Here is a 15,925-nt window from a genome sequence, read left to right as displayed (position 1 = left end):
GCTATTCTAGCAATGCACAGGGAGCACTGTGAATAAATGCCGCTCTGCTCCAGTTGTTGCTTTTTCACAAAGCATCTCTGTGAGCTTCATGAGACATGAAATGCCTTTTGGCATTGTAATGGCTAGGAGATAAATATTGACATTGTAGGGGGGGGGAGAAAAGGATTGTTCATTATTCAGTATATTTTACCTCAGGAATGATGGTTGAGTTTTAAAGACAGCCTGTCACCCCAGTGAAGGCAGGAGTGACACTCACAGCCGGTCGTGCTGAGCAATCTGTGTGCAATGTCTGGGCTGAATCTCCCAGGTGCGGCTGTGAGCGCAAACACCCAGGGACAGCAGACATGCAAGGGGAAGCCACAGCAGCTTTCCATCGATCCACAGCCCAGACAGGCAGGGTAATGGGGTCCCATGATGGAGCTGCCATTGATCACTGAGCCAGCAGAGGACTGCCCAGGAACCAGAGCAGAAAAGATATTTATTGAATAGAAAGAAATGGGGCTTCAAATTGCAGTAACTGGGTAACAGGTAAAAATGTTTTGCTGCCACAGAGCTGTGACAAGGGGAACAGGACTGGCAAAAAGAAATACTAAACACTCGAACCAAAGCTCAAATGAACATGGTACCCTGCAGTGGATAGAGCATGGGGGACACTTTGTTTGTGACAAGGAAATAAAGTTCGTTTTACAGGAGATGGAGAAACACTTGGAGGAAATAAAAGGAAGCACCCAGGATTGCTGAGTGAAGAGGGTGGGGATGATTTGGCCATGAATCCTTGATGGCCATGACTTGAAGTCTCTCTTGACAAGCAGAATAGGGAGAGAGCCACTATGGAACATTAGATAAGACCTAAAAAGTAAATGAAAATTAGAAATTGCAAGAACATGGCCTGCTTCGTCCCTGTTCGAATACCAGCATTATTCCTGAACAGCCAAGAGTTTACTAGGGCACTTTAAAGTCATGTAAATCAGTCAGCTTGTTGGCAGAATCTGCTTATCCCCAAAACACGAGAAATTACTTCCTGACGGCCAGATGAGAAGCAGGCAGCAATGAGACACATCAGCAAGGGTGTAGAACAAGGCAGAAGACTCCAGAAAGGGCATTTTGCATTTGCAAGTGTTCTTCTGTGTGATGCCCAGGTCCAAGCAGTGCCACAGAAGCTGCTTCTTGTAATGGCAGTGGTGCTGCATGGCCAAAGACTCCCCCAAACACTGGTCTGCCTGTGCATTTATTCCCAGCCTTCCATCCGGAAGCACACAGCAGATTCTGGAAAAAACAATCCTCCTCATCCAGTGCTTCACCTCAGGTTGAGTCAATGCTACAGCCCCACATGCCCATTCCTGGCCTGGTTGTCTGCTTCTCTGTGGCAGTAGCAAGATGAATTCCCCTCTGATACTATCGGCTTTTGGAGTGTTCCCAGCCCAGAAAGGAGCTGTCCCACAAGGCCTGGGGTTCCTCCACTGCACACCAAAGGGATGATGGTGCTCAGGTGCTGACCACCATTACTGCAAAAAGGAGTTTTGCCACTGTAAATCTCTACAGAGGGATTTGAAACGCATGCTAATGGGCAAAAGCCTCATTAGCTGATTTGAGCTAGCATTTATTACAGAGAGAAGCTAATTTTTTTACTTTTAGTTAAAGATGATTTAGAACTGTTAAATGTTTGAAATGTTACTTTTGCTCAAGCTAGCACTTCCATTGCCAGAAGCAATATTCTTGCCTTTAATGATTAAATAAAATATTGGCCAAAGACCTGAGAAGACCTTTCTTGACAGCCAGCTGGGAGATGGTATGAAGCCAGAAACAATTTTCACAGATTTTTTTTCTTTTTTTTCCCCCTGAAATAATTTGAAAATATTTTCTTCTCATGAACATACCTAGCTGACTCTGGTCTGTAGGTGTAATGGCTGTGCCCCCCACCACCAGAGTCCCCATGGCCACTCATCGTGTGTCCAAAACCCCTGGTGTTGCCAGCCAAAGCTGGGCAGGTGGGACCTGAGCTGCCTGCCTGGATATTTTGCCAGACAGTCAAAAACAGGGGCATCCCGTCTTACAGAAATCATGATTCCCCTCTTTTTGCCCTGTCCCTGCCGTGAGCCCAAGCATCCCCACCCTCCCCACCCTCTGCCATGCCCAGCCTAACACTGGCCTTTGGTGAAAGGGCAAAAAAAAAGGTAAGCACCATTTCTCACGTGTGACAGAAGGCAATGCTGCAGGGATTCGCTGATCCCTCCTGACATCCCTGCCCACCTGTCCACCTGTCTCAGCTCTCCCTTTTCCCACTGTTTCCATGCAGCCGGCCGCAGCGGCAGAGGCGGGAAGCCCACGGTGAGGTGCAGAAGCAAGGCAGGTAAGCAGAACCCGCAGGAGGCTGCTGCTGGCCCAGGCCTGTCAGCCACACACCCGCGGCTGGGCTGGGCAGGGGAAGGGGGCACCACTTGGACAAGCCAGTAGTCTTTAGGCATTGGTCATGCCATTAGCGGGATCCAGCAGGCCCCAGGGGAAGCCCCGCTGGCTGACACCCTCATGGGGCTGAGGTGTGATGCCATGGCCATTTGCCACACCCCCTCAGGCTTCATGTGGCACTGAAGTGCGGTTTGTGTTGCCTGTGATGTGGGAGTGGGTGCCCCCCTTCCAAGAATCCCTTCTGCAGAGCTGAGCCTGCTCCATGGGCTCTCCATCGTGCCACTTGTCCCTCCCACTGCCACTGGCAGGGAGAAAGCACCTTTCTGAGCACAGTCAAACCAGCTCACAAATGTTTGCTTTGCCAGTGGCCTGCTAACATTGCTCCTCTGTCTTGGACAGGCATAAACCTTCCCTAATGTGCACTCACAGGTCTTTCAGAGGCTGAATTAAACCTAATGCAGAAGCAGGGCCCACCTTTTAAAATGCCTGAGGGATAATTCATGACTAGAACCCACTGATGGAAGTAGAAAATTCACCTCTTGTAGAAATTATTGAACTCAGACTAAGCATCTTTCTAAGATACTTTGTAGTCCAGATAAAGCTGACCACAAGTCTGTGAGAAGTACAGCATAGCTAAGCAGTCTCGTTTAGGAGAAACTTTATCTCAGGAACTTATTCCTCATCAAGTTTCTTTGTCAACCTGTTTTCCTTTAATCTATTTCTTACTTGTCTTGCGTATATTCAGATGAGTGCCTCTCTGAGTGTGCCATCTTTTCTAAAGTCAAGAACCAGCAAAACATTTCCTCCTTTTTTGGTGCCCTCCTGCCACTCAAGTGGCTGGCGTGCAGCTGCCTCTGAGGGCAGCAAAGGCTTCCCTTACACAAGGGAGCAACCAAGGAGCTGCTGCCACCACCATCCCAGCCGAAGCACTGGGGCCCTGAACAGTAGTTTGCATTTTGGATGTGGAAGGGGATCAGAGCCTCCTCTGTCCAGCACTTGGCGCAACACCAACAGCTTCTGGAATTACCCTCCCAGGCTCTTTAATGCTCAGAGACCTCTCAGGTCTGTAATGCTCCTTTTTATCCTTGATGGAAATCTGGGACAGAAGCTAATCATTTTATCCCAAGTTAGGGGATGGCCTGCCTCCTGGCCTGTTTCCCAGACTGTCTCCATTTTGTTCCTGGGCAACAGCCAGTAGCTTATTTGATATATTGTTTCCCTAATTCCTGGCCTCACACTCCATCATAACTCAATGTCAGGAATGCCTCCCCCTCTCCGCTTACCCACACATGCTATTCCTCCAGCCCACATTTTTTAATGACTGTCCCCAAACTGATGTATGCAGAGAGAATTTTACAGGGACAAAAAGTCACCAAACAAAGGTTTTCTCACTGCTAAAATCATCACAGGTGCCGAAGCTGTATGCTGAGTGCAGGAATCAGTTTTTAATGACATGCTGCCAACCACTGCCACAATCACAGGGTCATGGTCTAACGGGGGATGTTCTGAGAGTAAATGGAGTGAAACAAGCACATATTCCTCGCAGGCACTGCTCAGGGCTCATGGCTGTGTTTCTCTCCTCCTGGTAGCCCAATCTTGAAACGAAGCCCTGACATCACCAAATCTCCCCTGACGAAGTCAGAGCAGCTGCTGCGAATAGATGACCATGACTTCAGCATGAGACCGGGTTTTGGAGGTATGAAACGTGCACATTTGTCACTGTTCCTGTTTTACACTGTCACTTCTTTATACTGTAACATGTACAGCAGTGAAGAAGCAGATTTCTGTTATTTTGAGTTGTGAATTCATGGCATACTCAGGGGAATAGAGGTGCAATGAAATAGCCTTCTGGATGAGCAAAAATAATAGTCAAAGGCATGGAAACGTGATTAACAGGCAATGTAATATTCCTGGTGTTCAGTGACACTTTCCTCTGATAAAAATCTACAAATACACCTTATGTTTATTCCTGAATGATGGGGGAAATTCTAAGAATTTGGTCTTATTATGGCCATGCGTGTGCATAATCAAATGATGTACCATACTTACTTCATTTATAACCCAAAAGAAAATATTTTGACTGCCTGTGTTAATGCTTGCTCACAGTTTTGTGGCTGTGTGCTAGAGCAACCTAAGCTTTCAGGGAAACGGATGAAGGAGAACATGGGAACACGTTTTCTTTCAGCCCATCGGATTAGAGAATGTTGTAATTTATCTACCCTTTCTGGCTGACAGATGGTCATTCAAATCCAGGATACCATTATATACTCTGATGAAAGAAGATTTTATCGCTAAATGCTCAATATACCAAATACCAGCATGTTCAATTAATTTAAAAACATTTCAGTTTCATAGCAGTTCACTAATGTGAGCATTATTTCACTTGACAGCTCTCCTGGACTGTAATTGCCAGAGGTATATGAGGGACTAGTCAAAGCCCGGAGGAGGGAAAAAAGTTCAGAATGCCTATTACCTGGGGTCACAGTTGGATCCTTCCCCTCAGGAGCCTCAGCGGTACATGCCTGTGTCCTGCAATGGATCCCCTCTTGTTACCCTTTCTTTTCCACAGCTGAGCACTGAGCCTTGTAAAATTCAAATACACATAGTAGCTCTCATGGATGTTATTAGCCTGCAAGGGGAGCAGAAGTGAGGGAAAATCTCCCACATTCCCTTAGTTGTGCCACCACTGCTCGCCCTGTGAATGGATCCTCTTGCAGTAATCTGTCTCACCAGTCCTGGACCCAGGCCTTAGAGCTAAAAACAATTAAAATTGCTTGTAAATTTTGAAGTGACACATGTAGGATGACACAATAAAAAGAGAAGGTTATTACTAGGTCAGTCTTATTACTGACTTCAATTGTTATTAGGATGTTTTTGTTGTGAATTCCAATCATTTATACTTTCTATTGGTTTGCTGTTGTTTCTATTTCAGATTGAGCATCTATTTCTATCTGTAAGATAGTAAAGTGAGAGGATTACTTTATCTCACTAGGTTTGTACTTTGACAATGTTTTTTTTTTTTTCCCTAGGCCCTGCAATTCCTGTTGGGGTGGATGTCCAAGTTGAAAGTCTGGACAGCATTTCTGAGGTGGACATGGTAAGAGTCACAGATGGGACCTCTGGAGACCAAAACTCTTCAGGCTACCTGGGCTTGTGTCCGTGGGGTTTGAATACTGCCAAGGACAAACACCCCACAGCCTCCAAAGGCAGATTCAGGTTTGATCTCAATCTGCCAACAGTTGCTTCTATTGACCTCATGCTACCATTTCATGTCCCTTGAAGCAGAAGGGAGAAATCTGACCCTTTCTCTTCTCTAGGACAAAATGATAAAACACTGCCAATACTGTCTCAAAGGATTTAGGTTTCTATATTTTCTTGAATAGTGATAACACACTTAAAAGCTCTGAGGAGACCAATGAATGTGTTAGTTTTAAGGCACTTAAAGTGACATAATGTCACTTTGGACATGTTCTAGGGTGGTCAGTGGCCAGACACCTCCCAAGGGAAAAGGGGAGTGGCTTTAAACTGAAGGATGGTAGTTTTCAATCAGCTATAAGGAGGACATTCTTTACGCAGAGCATGGTGAGGCACTGGAACCGACTGCCCAGAGAAGCTGTGGATGCCCCATCCCACTCAAGGTCAGGCTGGAGAGGGCTTTGAGCAACTTGGTTTAGTGGAAGATGTCTCTACCCATGGTGGGGAGCTTGGAACAAAATGGTCTTTGAGAGCACTTTTCCAATCCAAACCATTCTATTATTTTATGACTCAAAGAGTCTCTCAGTAACTCAGGTTTTGCTTTGGAAGAGAAAAAATCACTCCCCAATACAGAATATTATTTAAAATGTTTCGACTTTTCAACAAAATTATCAAATAGCTCTGAAGGTTTCATGGGAAGCCCCAAATTCTCGGTGCTCCTCATTAACAGACAGAGAGTTAAAGAGCCTGCACTGGACCTCCTCCCATGCCTGAGCCAAGAGCAGGGCTGTGTGGCAGCACAGCTGGTGTTTGGCAGGCACACTGGTGGCATGTCAGGCTCCTCTCACTGCAGCTATTTCAGCTCGAGCGGGCTGGGATACTGCTGTCATCCGACCTCAGGGGTGAGCATTCTCCCTAGAACTGGGAACCCCTTCAGCTGACTCCAGTGCTCTTGGCACCCCAACAGATAGTCATGGGTATCCTGAGCTTTCACGTGTCCTGATTGAGGAGAAAGCTTGTGAAGGTCAAGAGGGCCCCTAAAAAGCTTTGGGAATTGAAAGCAAAGTGGAAGAACTAACATAGAGGACATAGAAGTTAAAGAAAAAACCCAAGCCCCCAAAACAAACCATGAACAAAACAAAACCCAAACAAAAAAACCATTCTTGGTTTTTTTAAAACAAACATTACAATTTTGAATTAGTTCCCATGGCTTTTGTATAGTGTCCCTGTTCCTCTAATGTCATGTTGCAACACTCAGCAACATGGGAAAACCACTAGATGGCCTTGGGTTAAAAAAAATTCAGGATCAATTTTGGCTGATAGCAAAATAATAATGAAGATTTTATATTTTCAGAATCAATTCTTTTTAACTCATGCAGAGTTTTTTATAGAAAAAAGCCATGGTGCTTAGCAAGATCATTACTTGCTTTTTAAAGGAAAAGACATCAGTGACAGAGTTATTTATTCTGAACTAAGCTTAAGCTTGAGAAGTGAGTTGTGTCTGAACCCAGTAAATCTGTCTGACCTGTTGAGTAAACAGGCTGCAGCTGGTGATGCCCCTTGCAGCTCGGGGAGTGGATGTACCCTCAGGAGAAGTGCTTCACAGTTCACAGTTTGTCCCAGAGAGGAGCAATCACTGCTATGCTGATAAGGTGTTAAGTTGTGACAGAAACCTGTTTGCTGCAGGACTTCACCATGACGCTTTATCTGAGGCACTACTGGAAAGATGAGAGGTTGTCCTTCCCCAGCACCAACAACCAAAGCATGACCTTTGACGGCAGATTGGTGAAGAAGATCTGGGTCCCTGACATGTTCTTCGTCCACTCGAAGCGTTCCTTCATCCACGACACCACCACAGACAATGTCATGCTGCGGGTCCAGCCAGATGGGAAGGTACTTTATAGCCTCAGGTAAAGCTGCATTCGGTCGATGCAAGCTATTAGTGGAAAGAGAAAGTGGTTTAATTGATTCCTGTATTGTGTTTTTTGCATGACTTCATATTAAAAAGAAAAGCATAAAAAAGAATTAATGTGCTGACTATCCACAGACATCTGAGTGCCTGTGTGAGTACATTTAAGTGCCTGTTGCAGAAAGACATTTCTGTGCCAGTGTTGCTGGTTCCACCAGTGTCCCTTTACCTCGTGAGCATGGCCAGCCCCTGTTCCTGTTGGAAAGCTGCAGTCAGTCATGGCAGAACCTCGGAGCAGCTCAGCAGGGGCCAGCAGGCTGCAATCCCCTCAGAACACTGCTGAAGAGGCAGGGCACATTCTCAGTAAAAGGGCAGTGTCTGATAATAAAGAGAAGTCCAGGGCAGCTGTAGTTATCCACTTCACTACACAGCCAAGTCTCTGGACCTAGCAAAATGAGCAATTGAAGTTATTGCCTGAAAGCAATAATGATGAAGTATAAATTATACTGAGTGCCACTTTATGATAAGCAAAAAAACAGGGGGAACATCCTTCAGCATGTAAAGTGACAAGTTTCAAAGCAAGGCTATATAGCTTCTGGTGACTCTTGTGATGGTTAGAGCAGCCCAAACTCTTGGTTTGGCTCTTCCTGCGTTTTGCTCACCTTTCATGTAAAATCCATTATAGCTCCTTGCAGGAGACATTTTTGGTAAACATTATTTTGTCCTCTGGCTTGAGAGGTGGTTCCAGCCCTGGCTTTCTCCCTTATTTTCCAAATAGTTCATCTGCTGACATAGGTCTGAAACTGGGATTTTTTTTATTTCTGATAAGTAACACTTTCATGCTTGGAGATCCTAAGTGAGGAGCATCTGTGTCTTGACTTAACCCCAGCTGGCAACTAAGCCCCATGTAGCTGCTGGCTCACTCCCTCCTGGTGGGAGGGAGAACAGAATTGGAATGGTAAAAGGCAAACAAGCTTCATGGGTCGAGATAAAGGCAGATAATTAGGTAAAGCAAAAGCCCCACGCACAGGCAAAGCAGATCAAGGAATTCATTCACTGCTTCCCAAGGGCAGGCAGGTGTTCAGCCCCCCCCAGAAAAGCAGGGCTCCATCACTCGTAACAGTAACTTGGGAGTGCAAATGCCTTTATTCCAAACTTCCACCCCTTCCTTCTTCTTCCCGCATTTCATATGCTGAGCATGATGCCATATGCTGGGGAATGTCCTTTTGGTCAGTTGGGATCATCTGTCCCCTCCAAACTCCCTGTGCACCCTCAGCCTCCTCCCTGTTGGAGTGAGGTGAGAAGCAGAAAAGGGCTTGATGATGCACCAGCTCTGCTCAGCATTGATGAAAATATCCCTGTGTTATTAACACTGTTTTCTGGACAAATCCAAGATATATTCCCACACTAGCTACTGTGAAAAAAAATTAACTCTATTCCAGACAATCAAATGTAGATTTGTCATTCTACAAAAGAAAATTAAATCTGTGCTTCTGTTTTACTTGGCTGCAGCTCCATCCAGTTAGAAAAAAAACATTGTCAAAGAACCCACAAAAACCTATTAGAGTGGAAATTTCTGTACAATATTCTGATGCAAGAATGTCAACATCACTTCCACAGCAATGAAATAACAAGATATCTGATAAACAAACAAAGCATCAGGTGATAGATAATATATTCTGAAGGACAAAAAGAAGGAAAACCTGTCTGATAGGAGGTCAGTATCAGCAAGACTCATAGATTTAACTAATGAGAAAGTTTCAGAATACACTGCTTGTGAAGGCTGTAGAGGTCTTTAGGGAATGTTGGTAGCGGCAGAGGTGAAGCTGAGCCTGCCACAAGGTGAGGGGGTAACTTCTCAGCCTGCCAAGGTGTTTTATGATTCTACAAAAAAAGTCAAGCAAAGAAATTCTTGATTCCCTAGGGGGAATCTGTTTGACAAGCATTCTTTTGTTATTTGATATTTTTATCTTACAGTTCATGTGAATTCATAGCCTGGACAGTGGCTGCCATCTCATTATCAAAGCTCTTTCTTCACTCAGCAAATTAGACAAAGTTCAAGTATTCTTTAGGCCTTTGCAAAGTTTGGTCAGGTCCTGAGTACAATAAAAAAGGACAATAATATGACATAATGTTCAGCTATAGCATGCATGCCTACACACTCATTTAGCTGCCAATCATCTGCATTGCAAGCATTTATGGTTATCAAAAGAAGATGAGAACAGGAGAACATCAGACTACGCAGATCCTGCACAGTCTTGTGCTTAAACAATTGCCTGTTACAAAATGGTGGTGATTGTCTTCAATAGCAAATTGGCAGAGTTTCAGTATTTTATTCAGCAGCAAGTGCAGGTTGCAGTGCTTCGTGAATGCTGGGGAAGGATGAAGGCCCCCGTAAGAGTGAACAGGTCATTACTGCCTGGCTGCCTTGCTGAATGCCTCTGCCTGCAGTTTGCATTTTTCCTTGGTGTCTGCCTCTTTAGGGCTCTTTGCCAGACATTGTTTTCTCATCTTGGAAACCACTGTAGACCTCACTGGCACCTAAACTTCTATCTGAGCCAAGCACTTTCACTCAAAGGCAGGAAAGTAAGAGCAGATGAAACGCACTCGTGCAGAAGGACTGCTAACATAAGGGATGGCATTGTGTTTTTATCATTGTGTGACAGATGTCTCTCTACCAATAACCTTTCCATAACTTATTAATTCTTTCCCCATTATGATTTATACTTTTATTTTCATTTACTTCTCTAGAGTCCAAACCAGTCGAGTAAAGATTTATGGATGTTTCCAGTTCAAACACCAAATCATGCTATTAAAAATGTGATAATCAGACTATAGCAAGGCCGGAGATTTTGACTGATGGGCCAGAGCATTTCGGTGGTCACTGCTGCATTCCAGCTCCAGCCCTGACTCAAGGCACTGCCTGTGCCCTCTGGTGGCTGATTCCCACGTGTGATCACCGGGTTCCCACCGAGCACCTGGAAATTCGCGGTGTGCAAGGAAATTACCTGTGTCTCTCATGGCACTACGATGGCTTTGATAAATGGAAATTATTTTATCATACAAAGCATCTGTTTAAGGACAGATGTCTGCAGAGATATATTTGCTGATTGTCAGGGGGAAAAGTGTTCTTTTTGCCCTTCCCCATTTTCTTCTCCAATACTTTTCTCATCTAGTAGCAATTTGTAATGGCCTACCTTTCTAGTCATCTTTTTTAACAATAGTTTGCTGAGAGGAAGAAATGCTTTAGCTAAAGTGGAATGGCTTTAGCTGAATGGAAGGAATTTATCTTCAGTTGACTGGTACTGGCTGTAGCAGTTTAACAAAAGGCCAAACTCACAGCTTTAGTATTTTTCAGTCACATAGGGAGACAAGTTTTTAACTGAGTGATTCTTATTGTTCCTAGAGTTACAGTAACAGCAATGTGCAACATGGATTTTAGTCGCTTTCCCCTGGACACACAGACGTGTTCCCTGGAGATTGAAAGCTGTAAGTAAAGTGGAGGTGTAGGGGAGCAAAGGGCTGCACCCCACGGGCACCCAAACTGTGTTATTGTTACGATCCAGTTTAAACCCAGAAAAGCAAAGCAAGCTAAGTCTCTGTGCATAAACCGGAAAGAACTTAGAAGGTTCAAAATATCCCCAGAAGCGAGATTCAAACCAAATGAGGTTAGATGTTGTTGCCAAAAAATTGATGTATTTTATTTAATAGTAGAGAGGCAAAGAGAAGGAAAGAGAAGAGAAAAGAAAGAAAGAAATAGAAAAAAGAAGTGTGCATGGGGGGTGGGGGAACAGGGAGAGGTGACAGGGGTTAGGTGGAAGCACATCACCCATCCGAGGGTCCCAACGACGTCTCGTTGCTCTCCTCCATCTGGTCTGCTGGGGATGAGGATCCCCTGTCGCCACTATGGCCACACCACCACACACCACCACACACCAGAGTGCAGAACTCCATGGATTAATAGACACTTTGGGCCAGGTGGGAACACCCACGTGTCTCCCCTTGCAGGGGCGGGCTTGACACTGTCCCTTGCAACACTGAGGGTGTGTTGCATCATCTCTGGTGCTCTGGTGCAGGGTCTGGGGACCCCTTTGAGGGGGGCCCCTGTGATGGGCCATGTCACCCCCTTCTGCTGTGGATAAGCTTCCCCCCCAGTGAGGACCCCTCAGCTGGGCTCCCCTGCACAGTGGAGGATGGGCGGTCACTGGGCTTCTGACCAGAGGTGTTTCCAAGATACCCAGAGCCTCTCCTCCCTCCACGCCTTGGTTCGAGGGTCTGTTCGAGCCTGGCAGCTGATAGCCCTGGGGCTGTGGTCTCCACCTTGGAGGTGTTAAGCCTGTGCTCAGTGAATGTCCCCAGCCCTGAGTTGTTACTTTATCTTATCTTCATCAGCGAGCGGTGTCAGGCCTCTGTCAGGGCCCCATTCAGGGTGCAGTAGTCTTCTCTGCAGCTTTTGCAATACAGTTTTTAAAGTCCTTTAAGAAAATGTTTAAGTCATAAAATATACTATTTCAGTCTCTGACAGTTATACCAATAATTAATTATATCAATAATTAATTATACCAATAGTTAAACTGCTGCTACATTCACGGGAGCTCTAACAAAGTCATCAGTCTTCAACACTGAGGAAAGCTCCCTGCCCTTATTTTTTCACTAGAATTAGATGGTGCTTGCAATAAGTGTTTTTAAAAACCAGCTGTGAGCATTGTCTTGCCAGTGGCCCTGAATGCCAGCCATGCTGCCCCACTGTCACCCCAGCCCTGGGCAACTTGCCTGCAGGTCAGCAGTCTCCAACAGCACCTGTTTGCCCAGGTGCCCTCAAACACATGGATAAATGGCCGTACGCCCTTCACAGGCACCTTCTGCTCATCCATGGTGTAGAAACCACAGTGCGGTGGTGACATTAATTGCCTTCCTCTTATGCTTCTTAGTCCTATTTGAGATAAACCCAGCTTATACCCTTAGTCCCAAGTATGGTGCACATATGAATTGGCCAGATTTCATATAGCAGCATTTTAAACTTTTGCCTTTTTCGAGTCATTTTCTTCTCCTTCTTAAGCTTGCAATAAGAAATGACAGTCTCAATTCTGTTTTAATACATTTATATGTGATTTTTTTCTCCCTGTCTGAAAGGAGCTGCTACTAAACTCATCTGAAAGGATTAATGTTACTGTTACTTCCACATGTATTAAAAAACTAAGTAATGTTCATGTGTATATCACAGGCGGAAAGTTTACCCAAGAGTTTTTCCTCCTGCATGCCTCAGACCATTGATAGATTGTTCCTCTTGTCACCCCAAGCAGGTTCTTTCTGCTAAGGCTCCTTTTCTTTACTTCTTATTTTAAGAGTTTGCAAGAGATAGTTTTTCAAGTTCTGATGTGGTGGGTTGCTTGACACACATATTGCAAGTGTGAAACTACGGTTAGAGAAACAGGAGGGTTTACAAAACATACAAGGCCTCAGGCCTGAGAGCTGTGACAATGAGCTAGTCCACTCCTTGCCACAGCCATACACCACCTAGGTGGGTGGCATTCAGGAATCTGACCTTTTCAGCTGGAAGCTCTGAGGTAGCCAGGAGGGCTGTCTGGGCACACCCTGGGCTGTGGGGGTGGTAGCAGCTCTCTTAGTGCACTATCCTGAGTTTGTTCTGCTTCCCTAGATGCCTACACTGAAGATGACCTTATGCTCTACTGGAAGAATGGGAACGATTCCCTAAAAACAGATGAGAGGATATCGCTGTCCCAGTTCCTGATTCAGGAGTTTCACACCACCACAAAGCTTGCCTTTTACAGCAGCACAGGTGGGCAACCAGAGCACCTGCCAGAGAGTGCACTGGGGGAAGAAGGGGGTGCAAACTCTCTCTTGACCTTGGCTGTGGAGGACTGTCCACATGTTCTCTCTGTGTCCCATCAGACCTGCCTCTTTTCTATACCAAGTTGGCTGTCCCTGCCACACACTTCCATCTTAGTGGTCATGTAGTCTGGAAAGACAATCCCTCTTCAAGATCACACCAAGTCTTAACTTGAATTAAAGTCTCTGATTGCATAGGTTATATTTTCTGGAAGATACCAGCCCGAGAGATGCTTTGACTTTGATAGCTGGCTCAGTAAGGAGTTGTTTCTGTAAATCGCAATGATCTGCGGCCATTAACTGTTTTCATAAAAGAAAATTAGTCACTCTCCCCCTGATGCAGCATCACCCTATCTGAAAGTAGTCTGATGTTGGTGTAACTTCTCTTTTTCATTCTCTCTGTTTCACAGGGTGGTACAATCGCCTCTATATAAACTTCACTTTACGCCGACACATCTTCTTCTTCCTGCTTCAAACCTACTTCCCTGCCACTCTCATGGTCATGTTGTCCTGGGTGTCCTTCTGGATCGACCGACGAGCAGTTCCTGCCAGAGTCCCGTTAGGTAAAAACAATCTTGTAGTCAGCAGACCTGAGAGACAAAGGCTGCAACCACAGCCTTGGCCATCAAGATGAAATCCCCGGTGCCGTGCACTGCCCCCACACTGCCTTGAGGCACGGAAATCAGCTATGCCACACACGTGTGCCCCAGGAACAGGGCATGTGTCCCCTCATGATGCAAACTCTCCACATACTCTGCAGTGCCAAGAGAGTTGCTTTCCCTGTTTGCACAAGATGCACCTGGAATGAATCAGAGAGCAAATGTCCCACCTGCTTTTATTGCTCTAAACAGAGACAGGGCACGTGTGTAGCCAAGGTGTCAGTATCCTTCAGAGACTTCAGTGAGTGAGAAGGTGAAAGTCAGTATCAGCAGCCCTGACAAAATTTCAGCTTATTGAGTTTTGCTAGAGGAGGCAGGGTGGAGGTAACACAGCTGAACCGTGCCGTGCAGTTTTACTTGTTAAATGAGTTTGCACTGCAATCTGAGGGATTCAGTTTCCCCTTTTGCAGCATCTTTCAGAGAGATGAAGCCATATGTCACAGGAGTCACCATAGGAGCAGAACTGTGATACGGACGTAAATCTTCTTCTAAAGTGGATGCTTTGCCCTCAGCAAAGTGCTGTTTGTTTTTTTGCAGATTCTGAGCTCAAGCTTGCTTCCTCTTATTCCAGGCAACATGCCTCAGGATTTTATTTATTCTTGAAATCTTATTCTTCAGTGGAGAGATTATAGACAGACATAATAGGGACGGCAATAGGGTAGTTTTTCATGTCTGAATTTAGAAACAGCACCCATTGCCTCGAGACATCATTAAAAGATGGGGGCCATGGCTTTTCAGAAGATGCAGGCACTGCCTTAGCAGTATTTTTAGCACCTTGGTACTCCTGTGAATTCAATCCTTTGTGCTTATATACATAATTTCAACTCCTAAAGTAATCACTAATGTGACATAATTAGCCCCTGAAATGAGAGGGCCATGGAGAGGCTCTCTCAGAGCCGGGGTAACGCTGAACTACAGGGGCTCCTGCCCTTCCTCATGTGCCCATTGTGCTCACCCAGGGTGTAAGATGGGACAGCACTGCCTAGTGGGGCACCATTATTCCCTGATTTTGCTCCAGTGAAGGCACAGAGCAGGTGTGAGAGTCAACTGGGGACTTCTGTGACTTCCCATGAAGGAGGACTTCCCAGGAGAAGTCCAGCATAGAGAAGACACGCGGGAAACAAGTGAAAGCAGCAGCTTTGCTTGTGTCCATGCTGCAGAGGGGTGGAACTAGAAGCTGAGACACTCAGAATCATAGAGTCATAGAACGTCTTGAGTTGGAAGGGGTCCATAAGGATCACTGAGTTCAAATCCATGTACTTGTACTCCTGCAGGGACTGTCCTGCACCTGGAATGGGGTGCAGCCAGCACAGGGTCAAAGTGCTGCTGCCTGGCCAGGGGGTGGGAGGTTGGTGATGTGGTGAGGAACCAGACTAGCAACACCCTGTGAACAGAATTAAAGCTGGGCTCACCAAACAGACAAGAAAACCCCAGTTACAAATCAGGGCTGCCTGGACCCTCCTTAGACAGTGAAACCCATTACCCAAATGTGAAAAAGATACTGCAAGATAAATTCAGATGTCAGGAAATCGTAACCACTGCTGTATTTGCGATGAGGAGCCTGGTTTGAAAGTGTCTTATGATCTCTTCTGCTGGTGTATTCCCAGGGATAACCACCGTGCTGACCATGTCCACGATCATCACTGGGGTGAATGCCTCCATGCCTCGTGTTTCCTACATCAAAGCAGTGGATATTTACCTGTGGGTCAGTTTTGTGTTTGTGTTCCTCTCGGTGCTGGAATACGCGGCTGTGAATTACCTGACAACGGTGCAAGAGCGGAAGGAGAGGAAACTGCGGGAGAAGGTGAGGTTTTTTATCTCCAATATCATTTTATTGCCCCTGGGAAAAGGTGTGGCAAAAGTCTGGAAATGTTCAAAGCTTTGCAACTGCAGTGTGCTGCTCTCA

General features: G+C 45.6%; 1 protein-coding gene across 2 annotated transcripts in view; it reads left to right on the top strand.

The window, feature by feature from the left end:
- Positions 1-15,925, top strand: part of GABRR1 (gamma-aminobutyric acid type A receptor subunit rho1) — a 39,430-nt gene that overhangs the window by 19,546 nt on the left and 3,959 nt on the right. The window contains exons 2-9 of one of the 2 annotated variants that reach the window (XM_032105043.1): positions 2,297-2,350; positions 3,996-4,102; positions 5,436-5,503; positions 7,288-7,511; positions 10,917-10,999; positions 13,170-13,310; positions 13,771-13,923; positions 15,627-15,823. In XM_032105043.1, coding sequence (XP_031960934.1) covers positions 2,297-2,350; positions 3,996-4,102; positions 5,436-5,503; positions 7,288-7,511; positions 10,917-10,999; positions 13,170-13,310; positions 13,771-13,923; positions 15,627-15,823 — 1,027 coding nt within the window. The remainder of the gene's footprint in view (positions 1-2,296; positions 2,351-3,995; positions 4,103-5,435; positions 5,504-7,287; positions 7,512-10,916; positions 11,000-13,169; positions 13,311-13,770; positions 13,924-15,626; positions 15,824-15,925) is intronic. The other variant, XM_032105044.1, reaches the window with a different exon arrangement.

The sequence above is a fragment of the Corvus moneduloides genome, chromosome 3 (assembly GCF_009650955.1).
Source record: "Corvus moneduloides isolate bCorMon1 chromosome 3, bCorMon1.pri, whole genome shotgun sequence".
Taxonomy (NCBI): Eukaryota; Metazoa; Chordata; class Aves; order Passeriformes; family Corvidae; genus Corvus; species Corvus moneduloides.
Note: the sequence above shows the minus strand (reverse complement) of the source record. Positions and strands in the feature narration are given on the sequence as shown.